Source organism: Stegostoma tigrinum, chromosome 24 (genome assembly GCF_030684315.1).
Source record: "Stegostoma tigrinum isolate sSteTig4 chromosome 24, sSteTig4.hap1, whole genome shotgun sequence".
NCBI lineage: Eukaryota > Metazoa > Chordata > Chondrichthyes > Orectolobiformes > Stegostomatidae > Stegostoma > Stegostoma tigrinum.
In genome coordinates this window covers 28,944,299-28,967,391 of record NC_081377.1, presented here as the reverse complement: position 1 = coordinate 28,967,391, position 23,093 = coordinate 28,944,299, and the positions used below count along the sequence as shown (strand labels likewise).

At 41.2% G+C, this 23,093-nt stretch overlaps 1 protein-coding gene across 2 annotated transcripts in view; it reads left to right on the top strand.

The window, feature by feature from the left end:
- The window catches only part of LOC125465001 (arf-GAP with SH3 domain, ANK repeat and PH domain-containing protein 2-like), a 78,525-nt gene that overhangs the window by 11,465 nt on the left and 43,967 nt on the right, over positions 1-23,093 (top strand). For both annotated transcript variants that reach the window (XM_048558024.2, XM_048558023.2), the window contains exons 2-5: positions 7,257-7,329; positions 11,043-11,188; positions 15,673-15,747; positions 18,460-18,509. In XM_048558024.2, the coding sequence (XP_048413981.1) occupies positions 7,257-7,329; positions 11,043-11,188; positions 15,673-15,747; positions 18,460-18,509 (344 nt within the window). The remainder of the gene's footprint in view (positions 1-7,256; positions 7,330-11,042; positions 11,189-15,672; positions 15,748-18,459; positions 18,510-23,093) is intronic.

The following is a 23,093-nucleotide window of genomic DNA, read 5'->3' as shown; positions in this document are numbered from 1 at the left end:
TGAATCTGCTTTGAGGCAGTGAATTCCAGACTGTAACAACTGGCTGTATCGTTCTATCTTTGCTGCCACTTGCTAATTATCTTTAAATCTGTGTCTTATAGTTATGAATCCTCCTGCCAGTGGAAATGGGTTCTCATTGCTTACTGTACCAAAGCCTTTCAAGAGCTTGATTTGAACACTTATTTTAAAAGAAAACGTCCTGCAAATGAAGAAATTACGTACTTGAGACACTAAGGCAGTACTGTTGCCATGGAACTGTGCTGTAACGTAAATCAGAAGTGGGGGATGGGAATAAAATAGAGCAGATTGTGCTACAAGAACAACAAATGCCTTTTTTCAAACTTGGGAAGTGCCTGTGGACAAAGGGAGGTCTGTATTATTTTGTTGTTTAAATCTGGATGAATTCCAAGTTGATGCAGTAGGCTGTTGCCAATAATTCTTTTTCTGCGCACAGTAAATAATAACTGAATGTTGATTTGTCTGTCTGTTATGACAGCCTTCTCTCCTTTTTGCTTCTAAAAGCTATCACTCACTCACTGGTTGTTTTGTGGGTTTTGGTGGCCCCTCTGGTACATGCTTGCTGTAGTCACTTCTTGCCTTGGCTTAGACGGAGGGTATTGATTTGATCTCTGCTGAAGCCTTGCCTGATCTCTGCTGACATTCAGCAGAAGTTGCTGATTTCTAGTCAGAATTATGACCCCTGGGTAAGATCTTCCTCTCCAGCTTGTGGAGACTTGTTACGACCATTGTCCCAGCCAAGGATCACCAATTCGTTACGAACTTAAGCAAGGACGGAGGAACTGACTTCCCTTCTCTTACCACCTTCTGTCTGGTTGTGACAAAATTAACTTGGAGGTCCTTTAGCTCATGGATACCTGTTCCAATTTCAATGTATTTATGTTTTGAAAGAAGTCAAATTAACCAGCTTTTCTTGAGTTAGAGTTATTAGCTCCTAAAATGCAACTCTGATTAGAAATGTGAAATGAGTAAAGAGTTGTAGAAATCAGCTTTTGCTTTGCCTTGTGGAACATTGTGGCTGTTAAATAGGGTGACTCTAGTAGTGTTGACTCTGCAGTTTTAGTTGTTTAGAGATTCTGAGTTCTGCAGATTAGCCGAAAGGTGTCCAATTTTCTGTTGAGCTGTAGTTTCTTGCTGCGGTCTTGGTCCCAGCAGTCGGGGACAATTCTTGTTCTTTTTGCTTTGCCCTGAAAGCATTGGGCTGTCTGGTCCATTCCCTGCAGTAACCTTGACTGCACGCACTCTTTAGCTCAGTAGTACTAGAATACCAGATTAACAGAGCAGGGTAGCACTGGAACACCAGACAAATGTGTTAGCACCAGAAATGTAAGTCATTTTAAACCCTTTCTTGAGATTTCTCTTGCCAGGAATACACAAACATGTCTCTCTTGCTTCCAAAACCTGTTCCCTCATGAGAACCGTATGGGAGTAGAAGTCACATGCAATGGTTTAGGCATTTAATGTTTTAGTGAAGATCTGGAGCTCGGGTTGCGGTTGGTGTTGGTTGGTTCACCCAGCTGACTGGTTTTCATGTGAATGTTTTGTCTCCCTTCTAGGTGACATCATCAGTGTTGTGTAGCCTCTGTCGAAGCCCTGAATTTCTGTGGTTCGGTCTATCAAAATGGGCAGAAAAACTGGAAACGAGACTGTCCGCCATGACAGGACAGACCAGACCAGACCATATAAATTCACAGCAGTACAGAACAACAGCGCTTTAGCGGAGGCTACATAGCACTGACGATGTCAGCTAGAAGAGAGACTAAATATTTCCATGAAAACCAGTCAGCTTGGCGAACCAACCAACAACTCCATGCATTTACATTGTATCAGTTCTTTAGCAGTTTCTTTTGAAAATTCGTAAACACTCTCGTTCAGGTGCAATGTTCCATGGTCCAACTCTTTTGAATAAACAGTCTGTTTGTCCTTTTCCTTTTTGCAAACAAAATGACATGTCTTTCTTAAATTCTCTATGTCCATAAGTAATTTTGGGCTGTCGTGACAATGGATTACAAAGTAAAGACCTCTATCCATTGTCGCACTAGCTGATAACATGACAAGGTTATCATAACTTCATAACCAGATTTGGGTGTGAGGTAGGAGTGCCAAGAAGGATAGAGGTGGGATTCAGCCAGGGTAGAGAGGGAGGTAAAAGGAGTGGAGGAGTTGCATTACTGGTCAAAGAGGATATCACAGAGGGCACAATGGAGGACTTGAGCAGTGAGGCAATATGGGCAGAGCTCAGAAATAGGAAAGGTGTGATAATAATGTTGGGGCTCCACTACAGGCCTCCCAACAGTGAGCGTGAGATGGAGGTACAAGTACATAGACAGATTATGGAAAGATGTAGGAACAACAGGGTTGTGGTGATGGGAGATTTCAATCTTCCCAACATTGACTGGGATTCACTTAGTGTTAGAGGTTTAGATGGACCAGAATTTGTAAGGAGTGTCCAGGAGGGTTTTAGAGAACAGGATGTAAATAGTCCAACTCGGGAAGGGGCCATACTGGACCTAGTGTTGGGAAATGAGCCTGGCCAGGTGGTTGAAGTTTCAGTAGGGAAATTACTTTGGGAATAGTGATCACAATTCCATAGGTTTCTAGAATACTCATGGACAAAGATGAGTGTGGTCCGAAAGGAAGAGTGCTAAATTAGGGAGAAGGCCAACTATAGCAAGATTTGGTAGGAGTTGGTGAATGTGGATTGGAAGCAGCTGTTTGGGGGTAAATCCACATTTGATATGTGGGTGGCTTTTAAAGAGAGGTTGATTAGTGTGCAGGACAGACATGTCCCTGTAAAAATGAGGGAAAGGAAGGGCAGGTTTTGGGAACAATAGATGACAGGTGAAATTGTGAGACTAGCAAAGAGGAAAAAGGAAGCATACATAAGGTCTAGGTGACTGAAAACAGACAAAATTTTGGAAGAATATCGGGAAAGTAGGATCAATCTGAAACGAGGAATTAAGTGGACTAAAAGGGATCATGAAATATCTTTAGCAAACGGGGTTAAGGAAAACCCCAAAGCCTTTTATTCATACATAAGGAGCAAGAGGGTAACTAGAGAAAGGGTTGGCCCACTCAAGGACAAAGGAGGGAAGTTATGCGAGGAGTCAGAGAAAATGATTCTTAATGAGTACTTTTGCATCAGTATTCACTGAGGAGAGGGACATGGTGGATGTTGAGGTTAGGGATAGATGTTTAATTACTCTAGGTCAAATCAGCATAAGGAGGTGGAGGTGGGGGGGGGGCGCGGTGGGAGGGAAGTTTTGGGTATTGTAAAAGGCATTAGGGTGGACAAGTCCCCAGGTCCAGATGGGATCTATCCTAGGTTACCAAAGGAAGTGAGAGAGGAAATAGCGGGGGCCTTAACAGATATCTTTGCAGGATCCTTGAGCACGGGTGATGTCCCGGAGGACTGGAGAATTGCTAATGCTGTCCCTTGTTTAAGAAGGGTAGCCAGGATAATCCAGGTAATTATAGACCAGTGAGCCTGATGTCAGTGGTGGGGAAGCTGCTGGAGAAGATGGAGGGATAAGATCTATTTACATTTGGAAGAAAATGGGCTTTTTAGTGATAGGTAGCATGGTTTTGAGCAGGGAAGGTCATGTCTTACCAACTTGATAGAATTCTTTTGAGGAAATGACAGAGTTGATAGATGAGGGAAGGGCTGTAGATGTCACATACATGTGCTTCAGTAAGACGTTTGATGAGGTTCATCATGGTAGGCTGATAGAGAAAGTGAAGTCGCATGGGGTCCGGGGTGTACCAGCTAGCTGGATAGAGAACTGGCTGGGCAACAGAAGACAGAGTTGTAGTGGAAGGGAGTTTCTCAAAATGGATAACTGTGACCAGTGGTATTCCACAGAGATCCGTGTTGGGACCACTGTTGTTGGTGATATACATAAATGATCTGGAGGAAGGTATCGATGGTCTGATTAGCAAGTTTGCAGATGACACTAAGATTAGTGGAGTAGCAGATAGTGAAGAGGATTGTTGGAGAATGCAGCAGAATATATATAGATTGGAGAGTTAGGTGGAGAAATGGCAGATGGAGTTCAATCCAGGCAAATGCGAGGTGATGCATTTTGGAAGATCCAGTTCAAGAGCTAACTATACAGTAAATGGAAAAGCCCTGGGGAAAATTGATGCACAGAGATCTGGGTGTTCAGGTCCGTTGTACCCTGAAGGCAGCAAGACAAGTTGATAAAATAGTCAAGAAGGCATATGGCATGCTTTCATTCATCAGATGGGATATTGAGTACAGGAGTTGGCAGGTCATGTTACAGTTATATAGGACTTAGTATTCCAAATGTGGTTGAAACAGTGTACAGTTCTGGTCGCCACATTACCAAAAGGATGTGGATGCTTTGGAGAGGGTGCAAAGGAGGTTCACCAGGATGTTGGCTGGTATGGAGAGTGCTAGCTATGAAGAGAGATTGAGTAGATTAGGATTATTTACATTTGAAAGACAGAGGTTGAGGGGGAACCTGATTGAGGTCTACAAAATCATGAGGTCTAGACCAGGTGGATAGCAAGAAGCTTTTTTCCAGAGTGGGGGACTCAATTACTAGGGGTCACAATTTCAAGATGAGAGGGGAAAAGTTTTTAGGGGAGATATGCAGGGAAAATTCTTTACGCAGTGGGCGGTGGGTTCCTAGAACATGTTGCCAGCAGAGGTGGTAGAGGCAGGCATGATAGCGTCATTTAAGATGTATCTAGACCGATACATGAATGAGCAGGAAGCAGAAGGATACAGATCCTTGGCAAATAGGCGACAGGTTTAGATAGAGGATCTGGATTGGTGCAGGCTTGGAGGGCTGAATTGCCTGTTACTGTGCTGTAATTTTCTTTGTTCTTTTATAAGAGATGGTTTTGGATGCAGGGCCAATAGGCAGTGTCAGAAATGGGGTGGAATTAGAGAGATGAGGTTGAAATGGGCCCATCTGGGAGAAGGAGAGAAGTTGGCCAGTCCTGAGTGAGTGTTGCAAAATCGGCCAGGGCGTATTCTATCCCATTGTTTTGCAACATCAGTTTCTTGTTTATTTAACTTTCAATTCTTGAACTCTGGGAGGTGTGTAGTCAATACAAAGAAGTGAAGGTGGCAACTTTGAACATAGTTTGGTCTCTGGTGATGAGCATGGGAATATCCTCTATGTAGATATGTACTTGATGCATAAATCTGTGATTGTGTGCAAAGGGCACATCGTCAGAACTAAAATTAAAATATTCTTAGAGCTATATATTATTATGGGATAATTGGCTTACAGGCATTGAAAAACTGGTGAGCTGAATCTGGGGATGGTTACCTTCAGGCTATCAAGTTGGAGGTGGAGATTGAAAGTATTATGGTGAAAAGGAGCCAGTTTGGGACAAGGAAGCTGTTAATCCTGGACTCGATTTGCCAGGATAACCAATTAAAGGGAAAACAATACTTGTACATTATGAGAGGAAAGTGCTGATTGGTAGAGACACTGCCCTCGTCAGTGATGACTAATAGTTGACTGTCAAGCTTCGTTAAAATTTTAAACCAGGCAGTTTAACTCTGATTTGTCAAGGCATTGCCCTGCAAAATGAACCAGAGAAGGGCCTAAGCCCGAAACATCAGCTTTCCTGCTCCTCTGCTGCTTGGCCTGCTGTGTTCATCCAGCTCTACACCTTGCTATCTCAGAGGATGTCTTTCACCAATTTTGTTGAGTTCAGAGACGTAGTGCATGTGTTCATGTTCTTTACTGTGGTAAATAACAAGACCTTTGTGCATTAATACATGTAGCTTCTAGACTGTGTAAGTGTGCCACACAATGGGACCAACTGGTGATCTTGAGTCAATTGTCAGCGTGAATTTTCTCACACATCAGGCTATTTAAAGAATGCTGTCCACTTGCAGAATCACATCTAATGTGCAACATTAAGTGCATGACATGGGATGTTGAGAATTTTGCAGGTGCAGGCTGATAAGGTCTTGTTATGAACAGCAGAAGGGATACACTACTTTGCATGACCTGTCAGTCTTTGGCATATATAGCCTGTGGATGCAGCTATCAATATAGCAGCACTGAAATTCATTTACCATATTACTCACTTAAGTGCTAGATATACATCTTTTTGGCTTGACAGCAACATCCTGTTAGTAGCATATCAACATGTAGATTTTATTAACAACCTCCCCAATGGTTTGTTTGGTAGTACTCTTGACCCTGGATCAGGTTCAAGCCCTCCTTCAGAAACGTGGGCACAAAATGTAGGCTGATGTTCCCAGGCAGTTTTTGGGTGAGATTGTACATCAAGGTTCCATCGAGCTCTCTTAGTTTCATGGAACATTTATGTCCATCTATTTAGAAGGAGAGCCAGGGGAGTTCTGTCTGTGTCCTGGCATTCGCTTATCCCACAAAAGGCATCACTGGAATAGATTGTGTGATCGGTTGTGGTTATTGCTGTTTGTTGGATCTTACTGTAGGCAAATTATTTGCAACATTTCCTATGTCTTAACACAGGATACATATCAGAAAGAGATTCAGGAAACTAGGATGTTCTGCGATCATGAAAGGTGCCATAACCATATATTATACGCCAAATCTGAGCAGGTGATTGACTATCAGCTACACTTAAGCTAATTTCAGATGTGGGTGTGGTTACAACACGTGGCTTATTTCTTTGTTGTAAATCCCATGTAATATTGGTATAACAATGTAGCAGTGTGATTCTCAACATATTTGCATGTTACATGGAGCAACATAATTTATTTGCCTTTTCAAATCTGGGGGCTTTGGATGAATTAAGCTCAGCAGTCATGTTTTGAGATTTCTTTTTTTCCCAAGTTATTGTTGTCGCAAGAACTGCTGTTCAAAATGCAAAGAGCTCTGATTTAGACTGTACCTTGCACCCTGTGTCCAGATCTCGTTGCTCAAATACAAAGTTCACATTTTGTTGTTACTAATGGTGCTAATAAAAGCCACAAGATCATTTACTGTGTGTGTGTGTGTGTGTGTGTGTGTGTGTGTGTGTGTGTGTGTGTGTGTGTGTGTGTGTGTGTTGTTTGGAGAGGTGGGAGAAGGTAATGCTGCAATTGAGTTTCCTGACATATTTTGAGAAGTTGTGCATGGGTTTAACTCAGACAGATCTGCTGTATTTATGCTATCAGTGTAACCTGTTTGAACTGCGTATTTCTCCATGTGTTGCTGCCTCTGTTGGAAATCTCTTGGGAAGTTGTGCCTTGACGGTGCTCTTTTCTTTTTGTCTTTTAGTCACTGGAAGCAGATCAGGCTATCCTACTGAAGATGAAGAAGTTGATTAAAGCTATTCACTCCTCTGGACTCTGTAAGTCACACACTCGAACTTGGGTGTTGGAGTCACAATCCAAAATGTGTAAATTCCTGAAACTATATGGTTGACTGAAAGTGTACTGTGCAAGGGGAAATATTTCCCTCTGACAAATGTGAAATGGAGAATTTTGTGTGGCGGAAAGTAGCCTTTTGAAGAGATACTTGTGCGAGTACATTTCCAAAGATGGGAGAGTTACTGAGGCTTTTGCATTCCTCCTGCTTCACTAATTTGCCATCTTATTAAGCAAGGCAAGCAGTGAGTTGTTCTAATTTACAAATGCACTTGATGGATAATCTTGAGGTGAATATCAACCCGGATAGACATTACTTTTCCACTCCGTTTGTGTGTGTGTATATATGCAATTTTTAACATTATCTATAGGCCTCAGCAGAGCACTAGTTAGTTAAATTTGTTTTATATTTTAGACCCGTGACACTGCTCCCCATCCTCCATCTCTCTGCATATGGCTGATGGCTGTGGCCTAGAACTCTCACTTCTGAGTCAGAATAGTACCCACTCTATAGGTATGAGCACCTAATATGGCTGTGATATTCTCGGTGATGAAGGGAGTTCTGCACTGTTGGTGTCTTATTTCAGACGAGAATTAAATCAAAACCCTCTCAAGTGGATGTAAATAGTCTTGTGACACTTTTTGAAAAAGAACAGAGATCTCCCTGGTGCCCTGCCAATATCTGTTCCTAAATCAACATTGCTTTATTTAAAAAAAATCAGATGATCCGATTGTTATCTCACTGCTGTTTGTAGAACCTTTGTTCACAAATGATCTGTGTTTTCTATGTTATGATAGATTAGCTTCCCTACAGTGTGGAAACAGGCCCTTCTCCCAACAAGTCCACACCGCCCCTTGAAGCATCCCACCCAGACCAATCCCCCTATAACCCACACACCCCTGAACACTGGGCAATTTAGCCTGGCCAATCCACCTAGCCTGCACATCTTTGGACTGTGGGAGAAAACCGGAGCACCTGGAGGTAACCATACTTTAAAAGTATTGTAGCTATAAAACAAAATGGGACATACTGAGGCTCTCAAAGATGGACTATAAACTCAGAAACGTGAATGTCAGTGTAAGTCATAGAGCCATAAGCATTAAAGGATGCCATTTGGCCCATCATGTCTATGCTGGCTCAACCAACTCCACCATTTTGCTTCGAACTCTGATTCCTGAGCTATATCAATATGTATCTACAGTTTCTTTTAGTAAAAACAATTCCCTGTTCCTCAGCTCCTCACTGTATTGGAGCAGCCCAGGATCTAATGAATCTTCATCAAAGAATGGTTCTCACCTCTACTCCACATTTTGGTTTTGGCTTAAACTGACCCTGTGTCATTGAGTCTAAAGCTTTAGGAGGTAACATTTGAGCCTGAGGCAAAGGTGAGAGTTCTCCAAAAGTTTACTTTCAACAGAAATGATTACTTGCTGATCATTTCAGCTAATTATGAAAGATTATTGGATGATTGGCAGCTCAGTGTTGAGAATCAGCTACTGTAAGAGACTAGTCATATTTCTTACTGGCTGTGTGTCTCAAGGGCACCTGAAGGGATAGAAAGATTATATTTCCCTGAGATTGATGTCCCCCGTCCAACCTCCTGCCCCAGCCAGCGACAATTTCATTTCTTATTCTAAAAAAAGGAACAATATGGAGCTGTGTGGAAGCGGTCAAACTGTATACCATCACATCATTTTATGGGCAGGATGGTGGTGGAAGGCTGACTGACACCTGTATTATTTACCAAAACTTGTATAATGTTGTTTAGTCTTGACTTTATTTGGATATGTGTCAATTAATGGGGCCATAGACTGGTACATATTAAGATCAGTTTTGGGCATTTGAAGAAGGTTTATGTCAAGGTCTGCTTGACTGCTAGAATACCCTATGAATCTTTTCCAAACTGCACATTCATTACAAATGAAGAGTGAGTGAAGGAAAGAGAACAAATAGATTTCTAGCTCTCCCTAAAGTCGACCTTGTCAGACATGGTACGACACATCTCTGGGGCAGGTGTGACTCAAAGCCAGGCCTCCTGGCCTTGAGGTAAGGAAACTAGAATCTTAAATGTTGTCAGCTTCCTGATGTCTCATTTCCATTGTGTGGCAGTCTGGACTGTAGGAGACTTGGCTGCTTCATTCTCTGAAAGGTGTGCAGTGACTGTGGCTAAAACCAATTGCAGACCAACTTTAGAGTTGTAATTCAGTATTCTCTTAAGGTTAACGTGCAGGTTCAGCTGGTGGTTAGGAAGACAAATGCAATGTTGGCTTTCATTTCAAGAGGGCTAGAATACAAGAGCAGAGATGTACTACTGAGGCTCGTCAGACTGCATTTGGACTATTGTGAGTAATTTTGGCCCCTGTAACTAATGAAAGATGTGTTGCCTTGGAGAGGGTCTGGAGGAGGTTTACAAGAATAATCCTGAAGATGAGGTCTTGTCTTTTGAAGTGTGTTTGAGAATTCTGGGCCTATCCTCACTGGAGTTTAGAAGGATGAGAGAAGATCTGATTTGAAGCTTGCAGGATACTGAGAGACCTGGATTGAGTGCACCTGGAGAGATCTTTCCACTAGTGGGAAAGACCAGGACCGGGGACATATCCTTAGAGTGAAGAGACAACCCTTTAGACTGAGATTAGGAGGAGGTTGTTCACCTAGAGTATGGTGACTCTGTGGAGCTCATTGCCAATGAAAGCCTTGGAGGACGGGTCATTGAGTGTATTTAAGACAGAGATTTACTTCTTTGGTAAGAAGAACATAGGTTTTGGGGAGGAGGCAGGAGAGTGGCATTGAGAAACATATCTGCCAAGATCGAATGTTGGAGCAGACAGGATGGGCTCCATGGCCTATTGCTGCTCTTATTTCTTGTCTTAAAATGGGTGCAATTTGATGGAGAGAAACCCCATTCCTGTTGACAGAAGGGTCAGGAACCAGAGGACACCAATTAAGGTGATTGGCAAAAGTGGCAGCAGGACAAGAAAAAAACTCCTTTAGTGGCAAATGATTAGCAGCTGGAACGTTCTTTCCCAGGAGTGTGCTGGAAGCAGGTTCAATTATGGCTTCTAAACAGAAAGGAACTGGATGAGCACCAAATTAAGAGCAGTAAGGTAATCGGCTACAGGGAAAGGCACGGGAGGTGGAGCTAGCAGAATCGATGTTCCAGAGTGTGAGCATGGACACAACAGCTGAACGGCATCCTTCTGTGCTACCACTATTCTATGATCTGTGCAATCGTTAGATTTCTGTCAGACAATGGCGTTAAAGTGTTGAGCAATTTCAGTGGTATCCCCCATAAAGCTTAGCTTGATTTCAGGTTTTTGTGAGTTTATTTATGTATTAAGATGTTTGATTCCAGTGAAATTTTTCTTGCTGCTCATTTTTAAATGCACCATATTTTCTGCCTTGCTCATTCCCCTTTCTCTTCCCAGCCTGAGAATTTCATCTCTGAATTGTGCGAAGGTAACTAATGCTGGTTAGCTCTATTGTACTGATACCACCTTTAGCCTCTGCACTCCTGATTTTAGGGAGGATGGATGACTTATTGGTTTGGATTTTCCATCTCCACTGAAGCTGGTACAGACAACGTACTTCTGACATGGTGTGTTGGTGTAGGAATTTGTATGGGTGTTGCTGCCTATCCTGTGAACCTATATCTAATGAGAAGCCTCTGTTTTTTTTCCACTTGGTGTTGGTGCTCAGCACATGTGGAGAATAAGGAGCAGTACATTGAAGTTCTGGAGAGCTTCGGGAACCACCACCTGTCTCAAAACAAGAATGAGTTGTCCATGGGTTTCCTGAACCTTGGTGTTTTCACTCGTGAAGTTACAGCACTCTTTAAAAACCTGGTAAGTCTGTTTAACTCACCAATTCACTGTATGCCATTATAAGCATCTGGGTGATAGGAAAATAAGCTCTGAGGCGGACTTGAGGTTTCAAAGGGATAGAGAGGGTTCAGTGTCTGGACAAAAAGGTGGCAGATAGAATATAGTGCACTTGATTTTTCTGTTTGATGGGAAGAATGAGAAAAACAGAATAGCGTTTAAAAGGTGAGAGATTTGTAAATGTTGAGGGTGTGTGTATGTAAATCACTAAAGTGTAATATGAAAGTACATTCAGCAATTAGGCAATTGATAGGATAACATTTTACTGTAAGTGTGTTGGTTTACAAGGGTACAATGACTTGCTGCAATTATATTTGGGCTCTGGTGGGCAACAGCTGTCATACTGTGTCCAGGTTTTCTCTCATTATGTAGGGAAGGATATGTTATCTTTAGGGTTAGGGGATGCAGTGAGATTTACTAAATTGATTCTTAGGCTGAGAGCTGTCTTGTGGAAGTGTGGGGAAAACGAGAAGGAAACCATCTTGGTTAACCAAAAAAACTTCTCAATAGTAGAGTTTAATGCATATGTTTATTGTTCTCAACTTTATGCAGGCCCCTGATCTCATACGAAGAGGAGATCCCCTCCCTACCTCCCCACCTACACTCTCTCCACCTATCTTCTTCACTCTCCATCTTCGGTCCGCCTCCCCCTCTCTCCCTATTTATTCCAGTTCCCTCCCCCCATCCCCCTCTCTGATGAAGGGTCTAGGCCCGAAACGTCAGCTTTTGTGCTCCTGAGATGCTGCTTGGCCTGCTGTGTTCATCCAGCCTCACATTTTATTATCAAGGCTATACAGCCTACTGTGTTCACAACACCAATTAGCATGATCCTGGGTGATCAACCCTTCCTATTGCCTTTTATGCACACTATCTTTTGAAGCTATTGGTAATCAAAGTTTACGCTCCTCTCTAGTATAAATGTACTCAAAAATAGAGTTCCAATAGTGTTTTAGGTTAGAGAATTCCAAATATTTACCACTCTGAGTTAAAAAAACAGCTCCTCTTCTCAATCCTAAATGACAACCAACTTTATTTTTAAATTGTGCCTCCTGGCTCTAGACTTTCCAGCCAGGTGGATCATTTTACCTGCATCTACCCTGTCTGTGGGTTTCGATGAGACACTTCTCACTTTGAAATTCTAGAGAACGCAAGCCCAATGTTCCCAGTCTCTCTCCATAGGAAAGTTCTGCCGACCTGGGAACAAGACTAATGAACCTTTGTACTCCCTCTGTGGGCAGTAATATCCTTCCTGAGATAAGGAGGACAAAGCTGCAGGGTTATCTCAACCTTCAGCCCTGGGTCTACTAGTTTCCATTATGACTCAACTGTCTTGTTTGGCCTTCTGTTTCCCTTATCTCCTCACACTGTATAACAATGAATAACAAGGGTTGTTCTTGTTACTACTGAGCTAATACTTCCAAAGCCATTCTTGGTCAAGTATCCCATCATGTTAGGAAGAAATAGAGCATGACTAGACCAGGCTGTCATGCGCTTTAATTTTAACTCTCTTGCCTCTGCTTCATTGGTAGAATAGATATTGAGAGGCTGATGCTCAGTCTAAAACTAGGGGTTGTAGTTTCAATATAAAGGATATATTCAATACTAAGATCTCTGGATATTTTTGACACTAAAGAAGCTGGGGAGTATGGCTACAGATTTTAGAAGTGCAGCCATGATCTTACTGTGGGAAAGAATAGCTGAGCCACATGGCCATAGTGTTCCTGTTTCTTACATTTCTGTAGGTCCCTGGAACACTGAAATGGCAGATTTAAGTATATAGTATTACAGCCATATATTACTGTAGTGTTTATTTAATAAGGTCATGCTCACAACCAGACTAATGTGAATTCTGGACGTGTTACAGTTCTTAGCTCAGTATAATGTGTCTTTCTGCGTCCAAATAGACAGTTATCTTCCATTACTAGCGTTACTCACTTCCGTCTATATTTTACAGCTTTTATCCATGGTTGCCTCACCCATCTGCTGCTGAAATCCTCACCTATGTCTTTAGTATGTCTAGATTGACAATTCCAGTATTCTACTAGCTGTAGCTTCCTGTTTTGCATTCTCTGTGAATTTGGTCAACCAAAATGTTACTGCCTGTATCCCCACCTAAACCACATGATCCCTTTACACCTCTGTCCCATTTCCAAGGAATAGGTGAGCATTGTGCATTTGCCAGTTAGCTGTCTATTTTGCAGAGCAGAAAATTTATCCTGATTTTAAAATATCTCTTCAAAGGTTATGCCTTTAGAAATGGTACAAACATGTCCAAAGCTCTGGCTCTTCTAGTGCTTTTGGAAGCTTGTGTTTACACTAGCTCTTGGGGGCTACACCAAGCCATGGTCAATTAAGCACAGTGACCATAGAACCGGAAGCAGACAAATATAAATGAAACATAGATCAATTAAACCATTGAGCACTTGTCAGTACAGTGAACTCCTTTATTCGTTGTACTAAATTGCACTTACTTTCACTTCTAGATATTTGTCTTCTTGATAACGAAGTGGAAATAGACTTTCTTTTATTAAAACCTTCATTATCTTGTGTATCTGAATCACTCTTGGCATTTCCTGTCCATGAATAGTCTCTCCATTATGTTTTAAAGCCCTGTTCAGACATGAACAGTTCAAGAGCTACCATTAGTTCAACTATCACTTTGCAAAGTTTGTAGGCTATCATTTAATTGGTAATGCATCCAACTAGGATACTGTTTCGGCAATCACAATCCACATGGTCAGCAATGTCAAAGATATATATTCTTTAAAGCAAAATATCATCATTCAATTTAAGAGAAAGAAAATAAGTGTTGTTTGCAACAAAATGTTTTTATACTGCTGTATAAAACATTGATCACAGTTGATAAAGCAATAGCTTATGTTTCCTCTCCATGGGACTGGCCAGACTATGGTGTCCTGAAAATGTCAGAGGGCAGCTTCCTTGCAACATGTTTTAAAACCCATACTGTTCCTGTTATTGGGTCTTTTAGTGATCCAGTAATGAAAGAACTTGTATTTGTAAAGCATCTTGCACCACCTTGGCAAGCCACAAAGCATCAACGAAATACTTTTGAAGTGTGGTCTCTGTTGTAATGTAGGAAACCAGTAACGGTCACTGCAGAGTTAGATCTATTAGCAGAATGTCAATATGAGCAGATTTTTTTTATGGTGATTTGAGGGATGAAGGTTTATAAAATGGCAAACATTTTTTAATGAATTGAAAACAGGCTTACAAATCAATTCTTCTGTTGTGAGCTGACAAACTCCACCTGGCAAGCCTGCACCATTAGATTCGATCTCAAACTAGTTGCTTAATTACAGTGTTGGATACCTTGCTTATTGTGGTTATGGGATGTTCCGTAACTTACAGTATTGTTCTTAAAATGATACATTGTTATAATTGTAAGTAGAAAACGGGATGAAAAGAGAGCTACAATCAAAGCTATTTTGTAACACTTTATTCATCTTTCCCAATTCAGAAAGTTGGCCATATTTGGTAGACCAAAGGAAAAATATTCAGCTGAAATCTTGCAGCAACGCCAGACTGTCTTTAATGAGAATGGGTTCACTTTTATTTGACCTTGAGCTGATGTTCATCTTTTCTGCCACCAAGGCTGCCTCATTTCTAATTTTGTAACATCACTTGTTTCCATGCTTTTCTTAACCTATCTGCTGCTGAAACACTCAACCTCCAGTTACCCACAGGATCAATAACTGCTGCTCTCCTGGCCAGCCTCTCATCTTGCATCCTCTGTAAACTAAAGCCTGCCCAAAATCCTATCTGTCTCCAAACTGGCACCAAGTCCACTTCAGCCACCACTCTGTTCTTGTAGGCTAACAGTATTTCTTTTTTGCACCCAACCCCACACCCCCACACCCCCCACACCCACAACCAGGGCTTCCATGGCCTCTCCGGAACCTTCTGCCGATCTTTGAACATACAGGGATACCAGAATCTCTCCACACTTTCAATTCTGGACTTTTGCATATCCCAGGTTTTTGTTGGCCATGGTTTTATTGCCATCAATGTCCTGAATTATGGAATTTCCCCTTCCTTAGATCTTTTTACCTCACCATGCTCCCTTCTTCTTTTTAAGGTGCTCGGTGAGGTTGTTAACATTCCTGTGAAGTGCCTTGGAAAGTTTTTATATGGTTTTAAAGGTGCCTTATAAATATGTTGTAATGGCAAGTTTGTCAATGGTGTCCCCACGATCCTGCTTGTATGAAGCGTAAATATTCACATGGTGAACAACAGTATGGGCCTTCAGTACATTGAAGCCATGTATGTTATTTGTGTTTGATTTTTATGTGCAGTCTTCTAGTGATATTTCCATATCACATATGAATGGAATGGTGATGAACTTGTGATATGTAGCTTTGTTTGGAAGCAATTATCTATTTCCATGTTGAATTTTAATGGTGACTTTTTAAAAAAAACTTGTTTTACAGACTCAAAACATGAACAACATCCTTTCTTTTCCATTGGACAGTCTGCTAAAAGGAGATTTGAAGGAAGGAAAAGGGGTGAAGTTGCTTCTCTTTTTATCTGTCTTTGCAGAATTGTAACCTTAACACCCATGTTTAGCCTGGATATGTAACTGGCTATGGCTATGGTATAGGAGAACATCGACTGTCTCTTCTGGAAGACATGATTTTGGATTTCTGCTTCCTGGATGACGTCTGACCATTTTTATGCTGGGGCTGTGTGTACCTTTTATAGGATATCCACACTATTCAGTTTCCTTTCCTCTCTTCCTTATGGGGGAGGTTCTATAGAATAAAGACAATGGACTAAAAAGGGTCAAGGTTTCTAAGGAAGTTGAATAACAAGTTAAAAATTGGCATTTTCTGATTGAATATGGAGTAAATTATCCTTAACTCAGTCACCTGCCGTATGGGGCAAAGTTTGTGTACCACCAAAAATGCCCAGAACATAACTGCTGGCTACCTGAACCTTGAAGCCAAAGCACCTAAACTAAAGTGGCCAACATCCAGAATTGACCTGGAGTCTCCAGTAATCTCTAGGTCATTTCTGCATGTGAACTAATCAGCAAAGTTATGGGTGCATTAAATTCTTTGCCTAATTTTGTCTGAATGCTTTTGTTAATTAGTTTTAAAAATGTGTAAATGTGTGAGGGAGAGGAAAAGGCTGTTTGGCTGATGGTCAAGAATGACCCAGTTAAGTTTTCCCATTGGCTTTGGGAACCTGAAACACTGTGAAGTTATGTTAGTCATGTTATTAAGTTCAAATTAAGTTAAGACATGATGTTCAACAAGGGGTTGGGAGTGGCTGGGGTCAGAGCTACTGGAGGTCATGTGACACTCCTGGAATATGTCCAACCTTAGATGGTACCCCCATTATATACACTGGCTATGTTTTGTTCTGATTTAAGCTATTTGAGCCAGCAGGCTTAGCATGAGTTTTCTCTCTGGCATTCTTGTCTTGTTGGTAGGTAAGTCACAACTCACTTAATTTGCTTTGCATTCCAGTCATTTGCGCTCTGTTGCCTTGGAATTTAAAAGTCTGTATGTGGCCTCTTGAGAGGTTTACTGGTTGTAACTAAATGATTCACATCAAAATCAAAAAGGTTTGCGTGTGCTGTGCTACGTGTGATTCAGATGGAGTGGTGGCTAGACTGGTTAATGTTTTGACCTGTCTTTATTGAATGACACTGAGATTACTCTTCAGATTCTGTGACTGCATTATTTCTGCTCAGTTCTTGATCTTGGAGGTTGGGTCTGATTTATATTGCAACCTAAGCATTGTCTCTGCTCAGATGACTTGATGCAACCAATATGCGTGTATCAGTTTGTTGCACCGTTAACTGCCTTTTTTTTTGTGTTTACTCTGGCAGCGAATTTGCGCTGGAATTGGCAAGGGCATGGTGCCGATGGTGGGGGGAGGGTGCAGGATGGGGTGCTGCCAGCCTTTGGGTGGTACCTGGACTCTGTGTCTTCTGGAATCACTCCAAATACTGATGTGAAAGTTATTCATATTCTGGTTTTCCTTGAAACATGGCACCCCTTTAAAATCAAATGACATGAATAAAGCTTTGTACTTGAGCCGAATTCTGAAATGAGGTTGCTGCCTTTTGATTTGAGTCACTGTCTGAGACTGAATAGTGTACCCTCAGTTCGGTTTTAACATCCATTCTTGGCCGAGCTGACAGCTGTGCTTGTGTGTGAGGTGTGAAATCTTTGGAAACTGGCCACATGTGGAAATTCTATTTGTTTTAATGTTTCAGCAAAAGCCACCACTGAGACCTGGAACATTAGTTTCCTCACACTTTCAACTCCTTTTAATGTCAAATTGATGCATTCCATGTCCAGTCTGTTGTGGTCAAATGCTTCTCTTACCTTGAAGCCCCCGCAGCCCGCTATGAGCATCTGATGACAATATGCATGTGGCACTTGCATTTGTGCGTTGCAGTCCCAATCATGTATCCTGTGTAGATCTCTGTCATTGAGCTGTTCAGATATGTTACGGCACACCTCTGGAGTAGGTGGTTCTGGAACCTGTTACCACAATGCCAAAGCAACCTCCAGTGTCGTGTGCATGGTTGGCAACTTGGTGTTAGAGGTAGGCCAATTCATGCTAAGAATTTGTAGCCATTAAGAGCAGCTCCTTTTAATGTCAGACCTGCTTTAGACCAGCTGGTGAGGGGAGGCATTTATTTTCCTATTTGATATAAACCATTTCTGGTTGGCTTGAGCTGAATTGAAATCCATGGAACAACACATTGACTGACTGATCATGAAATTTGTAAAATAAAATCATAAGGATTCTGTTTCTCTGATCTGTACCTCACTTTGTTATAATCACTGGAAAGCAGAATGCTACGGAAAAGGGCTGGTTAGACTAAGTTGACAGATAAGCTTGTGCCTTCTGAAAGAAAGAAGATTTAAAGATACAGTTAGCGATGCAGGTGATAGGCAGACTGCTACTATGAATGCGTTTATTCAGAATTTTAAATTTTATTGCAGTTACACGGTTTAACTATAGTGCTTCTGGGTATTGTGTTTGAGCACCCACTCACCACTGGTTCAATCATTGCCTGATATTATTCAATTCTGACCTACGTACTTTATGGCTGTGAGAGTGAGTGGACCGTGAAGCTCCCAGTCTAACAGTCATTGATTCTTGGCAACAATTTCTAGTGTGGCAGATTGATGTTGACTTTGCCATCCATTTAAGAATTGAGGTCAATTAAATTGGTCTTTACTTTCTACCTGCAGGACCCAAAGAAACTCATTGAAAAAGCTTGGAAAGACTACGAAACCAAAGTGTAAGTACTCTGTGATCGGAAGAACCATCACACATTCCTTCTTCAGATGGCATGATTTATTTTTGTTTCTGTTGACCTGATTAGGCAAATAGTAATTTACCTTAACATATTATATAAAAGAGTGCTTTGCTTCCTCAACATTGCACTGGATCACATTTTTTTAGTGATTGATGCAGTAGAGCACGGGTTGAACATAACCCCTATAATTCAGAGTTAGTGGGTCACAGCTGGGACATTATTGAGACTAACATGTGATTGAACATTTCATGTTGCTATTTGAAGTATTGGGAGTTTACTACATCTCATGTTCTCCAAATGGTTCTGTTTATTTAAGAAAAATGCAAGTTTAATTGGACATCCACTTCATTACCTTGCATTAAGAAATTTGTTCTTGGAGTCATTGAATCTTAAAGCACAGATACCATTCTGACCTTTTAGATTTGTGCCAGTTTTTTGGAAGACCCATTCAGTCCCACTCCCCTACTCTTTTCACATAATTTGTTCTTGAAACTGCTTCCACAATACTTCTAGTCTCTGCATTCCAGATCATCATTACTCATTGCTTTTAAACTTTAAAAATCCTTTGTCTTAGAACATAGAACATAGAACATAGAACAGTACAGCACAGAACAGGCCCTTCAGCCCACAATGTTGTGCCGACCATTGATCCTCATGTATGCGCCCTCAAATTTCTGTGACCATATACATGTCCAGCAGTCTCTTAAATGACCCCAATGACCTTGCTTCCACAACTGCTGCTGGCAACGCATTCCATGCTCTCACAACACTCTGCGTAAAGAACCTGCCTCTGACATCCCCTCTATACTTTCCACCAACTAGCTTAAAACTATGACCCCTCGTGCTAGCCATTTCTGCCCTGGGAAATAGTGTCTGGCTATCAACTCTATCTATGCCTCTCATTATTTTGTATACCTCAATTAGGTCCCCTCTCCTCCTCCTTTTCTCCAATGAAAAGAGACCGAGCTCAGTCAGCCTCTCTTTATAAGATAAGCCCTCCAGTCCAGGCAGCATCCTGGTAAACCTCCTCTGAACCCTCTCCAAAGCATCCACATCTTTCCTATAATAGGGCCCCCAGAACTGGACGCAGTTCTTCTATTTGTTTCTTCTATTAAATGCATTGTGCCTGTATTCACTGATTGAAAAGTCAGTAATCAGTGGAGACATTTTTTCCCGTCTCTAGTCTATCAAAACTCTTCTTTTATGATTTTGAACACCTCTATTATATTTCACTTTAATGCTGTTCATACTGTGAGGAGAATCATTCCAACGTCTCTAGTTTCTTCACTGCCCTGAAATTTTTCACTCCTAGTTCAGCTCTAGTAAATGTTCCCGGCATCTTTCTCAAAGGCCTTCACTTATTTTAAAGTAACTTGTGTGAACTGACTTTTGAGCGATGTGATAAGGTGCTGAAGAAATGGTGTCCTCATTTGTTGCATGTCAATCAAGGCCTGGCTCTAAGTAAGGTCTGGGATTATTGCTTTGTATTCTAATATTTACTTGTTTTCCTTTTTTTTTTCCCTATATTGGACATGAACATTGCTGGCAGGACCAGCATTTATTGACCATCTCTAGTTATCCTTGAACTTTGAATTGTTAGCCCATTTCAGAGGACAGTTGAAAATCAGTCACCTCTTTGTGGGTCTGGAGTCACATATAGCCAGGCCAAGTAAAGGCGACAGATTTGCCGTCTTGAAAATACATGATAACGATCAGTGATGATTGTCATGGTTACCATTAGCTTTGATTTCAGGTTTATTCATTTGGGTTTATATTTCAGCAGCTGCTGTCATGGGACTTGAACTTCTGTGCACGGAGCCCTGGTCTGAGCTCTTGGATTCCTAGTCTAGTGACATTTACCCCGACAACACCATCTCCCCAACAATGAGAAATTTGATTGAAATCTTTGGCATTTGCCTTCAATGAGTGGAATAAGAAACTTTCTGAATCGTTGTGCAAACAGTTTTAGAAATTTTATGAAAGTTTGGGCTCAAAACCAGATAACCAGCAACCCTATTGCCAAAACCTTTGACCTTTTTAAAGTAGGATTCTGTTGAGTCCTTTGATGTCAATTTTCGATTACAATGAATTTTCTTCCTGTTGATGAAGCCTATCTTCTATTTTGCTCTGGTCTGAAACGTTCCCTTATCTTCTAGGGGGTTTTCATTGGAAATAATTGTTGTATTTTTGGTTCCCGACGGTGAATTTTGCTTTCCATTGTTAACTGGCTTCTGAGCTGAGCTTCTGTTCAGAGGGTGACAGACCTCTGTGTCTTCTCCCATGTTAAATTTTATTCATGATAACAGTTGTTAGGTGAAGCATAGTATTTTTTGACAGAGAAGACAAAAGATTCAAAATGGTTAGAGATTTGTTTTTCTGCTTTTAACTTCCCATCTTTCATCTACTGCTTAGGAAACATTTGGTGAACCGAAAAAGGGGAAGCTGTTTTGAAATTTAGACTTCAATCGAGGACCGAGTCTTGAAAATAGCTTTAGGGAACACAAAATGAAAACAAGTTCTTGTTGTTTGTTTATTTCTTTTCAGTCACTGATAGTGTTTTATGGTTTATATTTGTGTGATGTTATACAGTATGACAAAGTTAATACCTTATATAGGATATGAAGTCAATGATGATGGATGGAGTAAATGACAGAGAGAGAGAGAGAGAGAGAGAGAGAGAGAGAGAGAGAGAGAGAAAGGAAGTCGGGCAAAAAGACAATCAAATTGGATTAATTTAGCACCATTCACCTTCTTTGGAAGCCACAAAGCATTTTACAGTCTTTCTTTCTTTTAAAAAGTTAGAAACACTGGTTGAAATATAAGAACAGAGCTGACAATCGAGCACAGCAGGGTCCCACAGGCAAAAGCGTGATGAGGACCAGATAGTCTGTTTTACTTTTGTGATTTTGGTTGAGATTAGCCAGAACACAGATGTGTAAACCCCTGCTCTTTTGAATTGTGCTATGGAATATTTCATGTTCCCTTGAGATCAGGCAGGTTCTCAGTTTAATGTCTCATCCAAATGACTACATTCCCGACAGTGCACTGCTCCCTGGTACTGCATGTGGCATGTGATCTTGGGTCATGGGTTCAAGCCCAGGATGATAGAATGTGTAGTTTAAAAAAAAATACATATTGCATGTTTCACTTCTGTTTTCTGAGGTGCTGTTACATTAATGCTAACTGTCTTCTATCACCTCAAACCACGCGGACAATAGTACCATTCAGGTAAACACAGTGAAAATTGAAAGGTTTTACTATATAGACTCTGCGTGTCTGTGCCTGTGTCTGTGTGCTCTATCTTTGACACATTTTAAACTCCATGCTACATTTGTATTTGTAATGATGACCTTTCACACTTTTTCCATCTTGTCTTTTGAGTTACAGATTACTCCACATTGTCCAAACTCATTCAAAAAGATCTTTCCAATGTCAGACTATATTGAGCACATGTTCTCATCAGCATGATCCACTTAGCTCCCCTATCATGCACCAAATTTTTAAGTGAACTTGCCCTGACACTGCACCTCTATCAGTTTGAATGAATAGCAAATTGAAAGGCACCTATTATCAATTGATCATGTTCAAGTCTCTGCTGTCATTCACCCACCTATGTGTTTACCCCCAGTACATTAGCTGCCACTTAGTAATGCCTTTTAATTTTATTTATTTATGAAATTCTGTGCTCAAATACCACCGTTGCCTTGTCATTAATCTCCTTATGGAGTTACCACGATTGTTACAATACAGAAGGAAGCCATTTGGCCCCTCAACTTCACAATCTTCCAAATGCAGTTATGAAGAAAGATCATATTGGAGTAGAAACAATCCACTGTTTCTCTCTCCACAACATGCTACCAGACTTAGAGTTTCTCTGCCATTTTTTTCATTCCAAAGCATCTGCATTACTTTGCTCTATCTTGAGCTTCTTGTGCATCTGCTCCTTCCTTTGTTGCACCGTTAGTTGCTATGCCTTCATCCACTTAGGCCCTAGGCTTCGGAATTCCCTCCTGAAACTTTCCCTTCTCCCATTTTAAGACACACTCCTTTTAACACATGGCCGATTTGACCATGATTTTATATCTGTTTTTACATCTCCTTGTATGGTACCATGAAAATTTTTCTCTGAAGTCGCTTGTGGCCTTTTACTATGTTGAAGGGCTCTATAAAGATCTTTGAACCTGGTCTATTAGAGAACTATTTATGTAAACAGGTTTAAAACTGCTCAGTAGGCAGGTGAGCTGCCTACAGGTGAGGGGGAAGCGGGGGAAGCCTAGTTTCTACTTCCGAGTACCAAATGGGAGGATTTTATAAACCTAAGTGAGATGTGAGCCTTTGGTTGCAGTTAAGTTCAAAGAAAGCAATTGTCTGTTCAATTTGATACTGGTAAAGGAGTTTTAAACCAGGCTGTGAGATTTTAACATCAGACGTGTCACCTTTGTTCGTACTGTTGTTGGCCTCAGCCTATGTGCTGAAGATTAGATCTGTCTCAATTGTGCTTTGTAACAGCGGGTTCCACATTCTAACCACACTTAAACTAAAGAAGCGTCTCCTAAATTGCTGTTT